Raw genomic sequence first — 481 nt, forward strand, 5'->3', positions numbered from 1 at the left:
TTGTTCAGAAGTTAAGAGTATGCTAATGACTCCTGATTACTAGCTACTGTATATTCCTGTCTTTGAAGCAAATAGCACAAGTGAAAATTTAAAAATATTATGTAAATGAAAGAGTGAGACAGATTTATCCATTGACAAAAAGTGTTGTTTCTTTATTATAAAATGATTTTCCAAAAATATTTAATGTCAGTTATCTTAATTTAAAATAGGGTTCTCTAAAAGAAAAGTGAAGTACTTTCCACTGTTGAATCTATGCTCATTTTAATTACCTCAAGTGTTACAAGGATAGAGGCAGTAAGAACTTTTATGTTTCTAAAAATCTTAACAGCTGATTTTGGGCTTTCCAAGATTGTGGAAGATCAAGTGACCATGAAGACAGTTTGTGGAACTCCAGGGTACTGTGGTACGTTCCTTTATTACTTACAATTTACTGGACTTATATTTAGATTCAGGAACAACTTTATATTTGCTAGTTTGTGTA

General features: G+C 30.8%; 1 protein-coding gene across 1 annotated transcript in view; it reads left to right on the top strand.

Annotated features, from left to right (window-relative positions):
• The window catches only part of CAMK4 (calcium/calmodulin dependent protein kinase IV), a 259,172-nt gene that overhangs the window by 186,217 nt on the left and 72,474 nt on the right, over positions 1-481 (top strand). Inside the window, exon 7 of the mRNA XM_019518220.1 lies at positions 329-403. Coding sequence (XP_019373765.1) covers positions 329-403 — 75 coding nt within the window. The remainder of the gene's footprint in view (positions 1-328; positions 404-481) is intronic.

The sequence above is a fragment of the Gavialis gangeticus genome, unplaced genomic scaffold, assembly GCF_001723915.1.
Source record: "Gavialis gangeticus isolate Ggan-Ray unplaced genomic scaffold, GavGan_comp1, whole genome shotgun sequence".
Classification (NCBI taxonomy): Eukaryota; Metazoa; Chordata; order Crocodylia; family Gavialidae; genus Gavialis; species Gavialis gangeticus.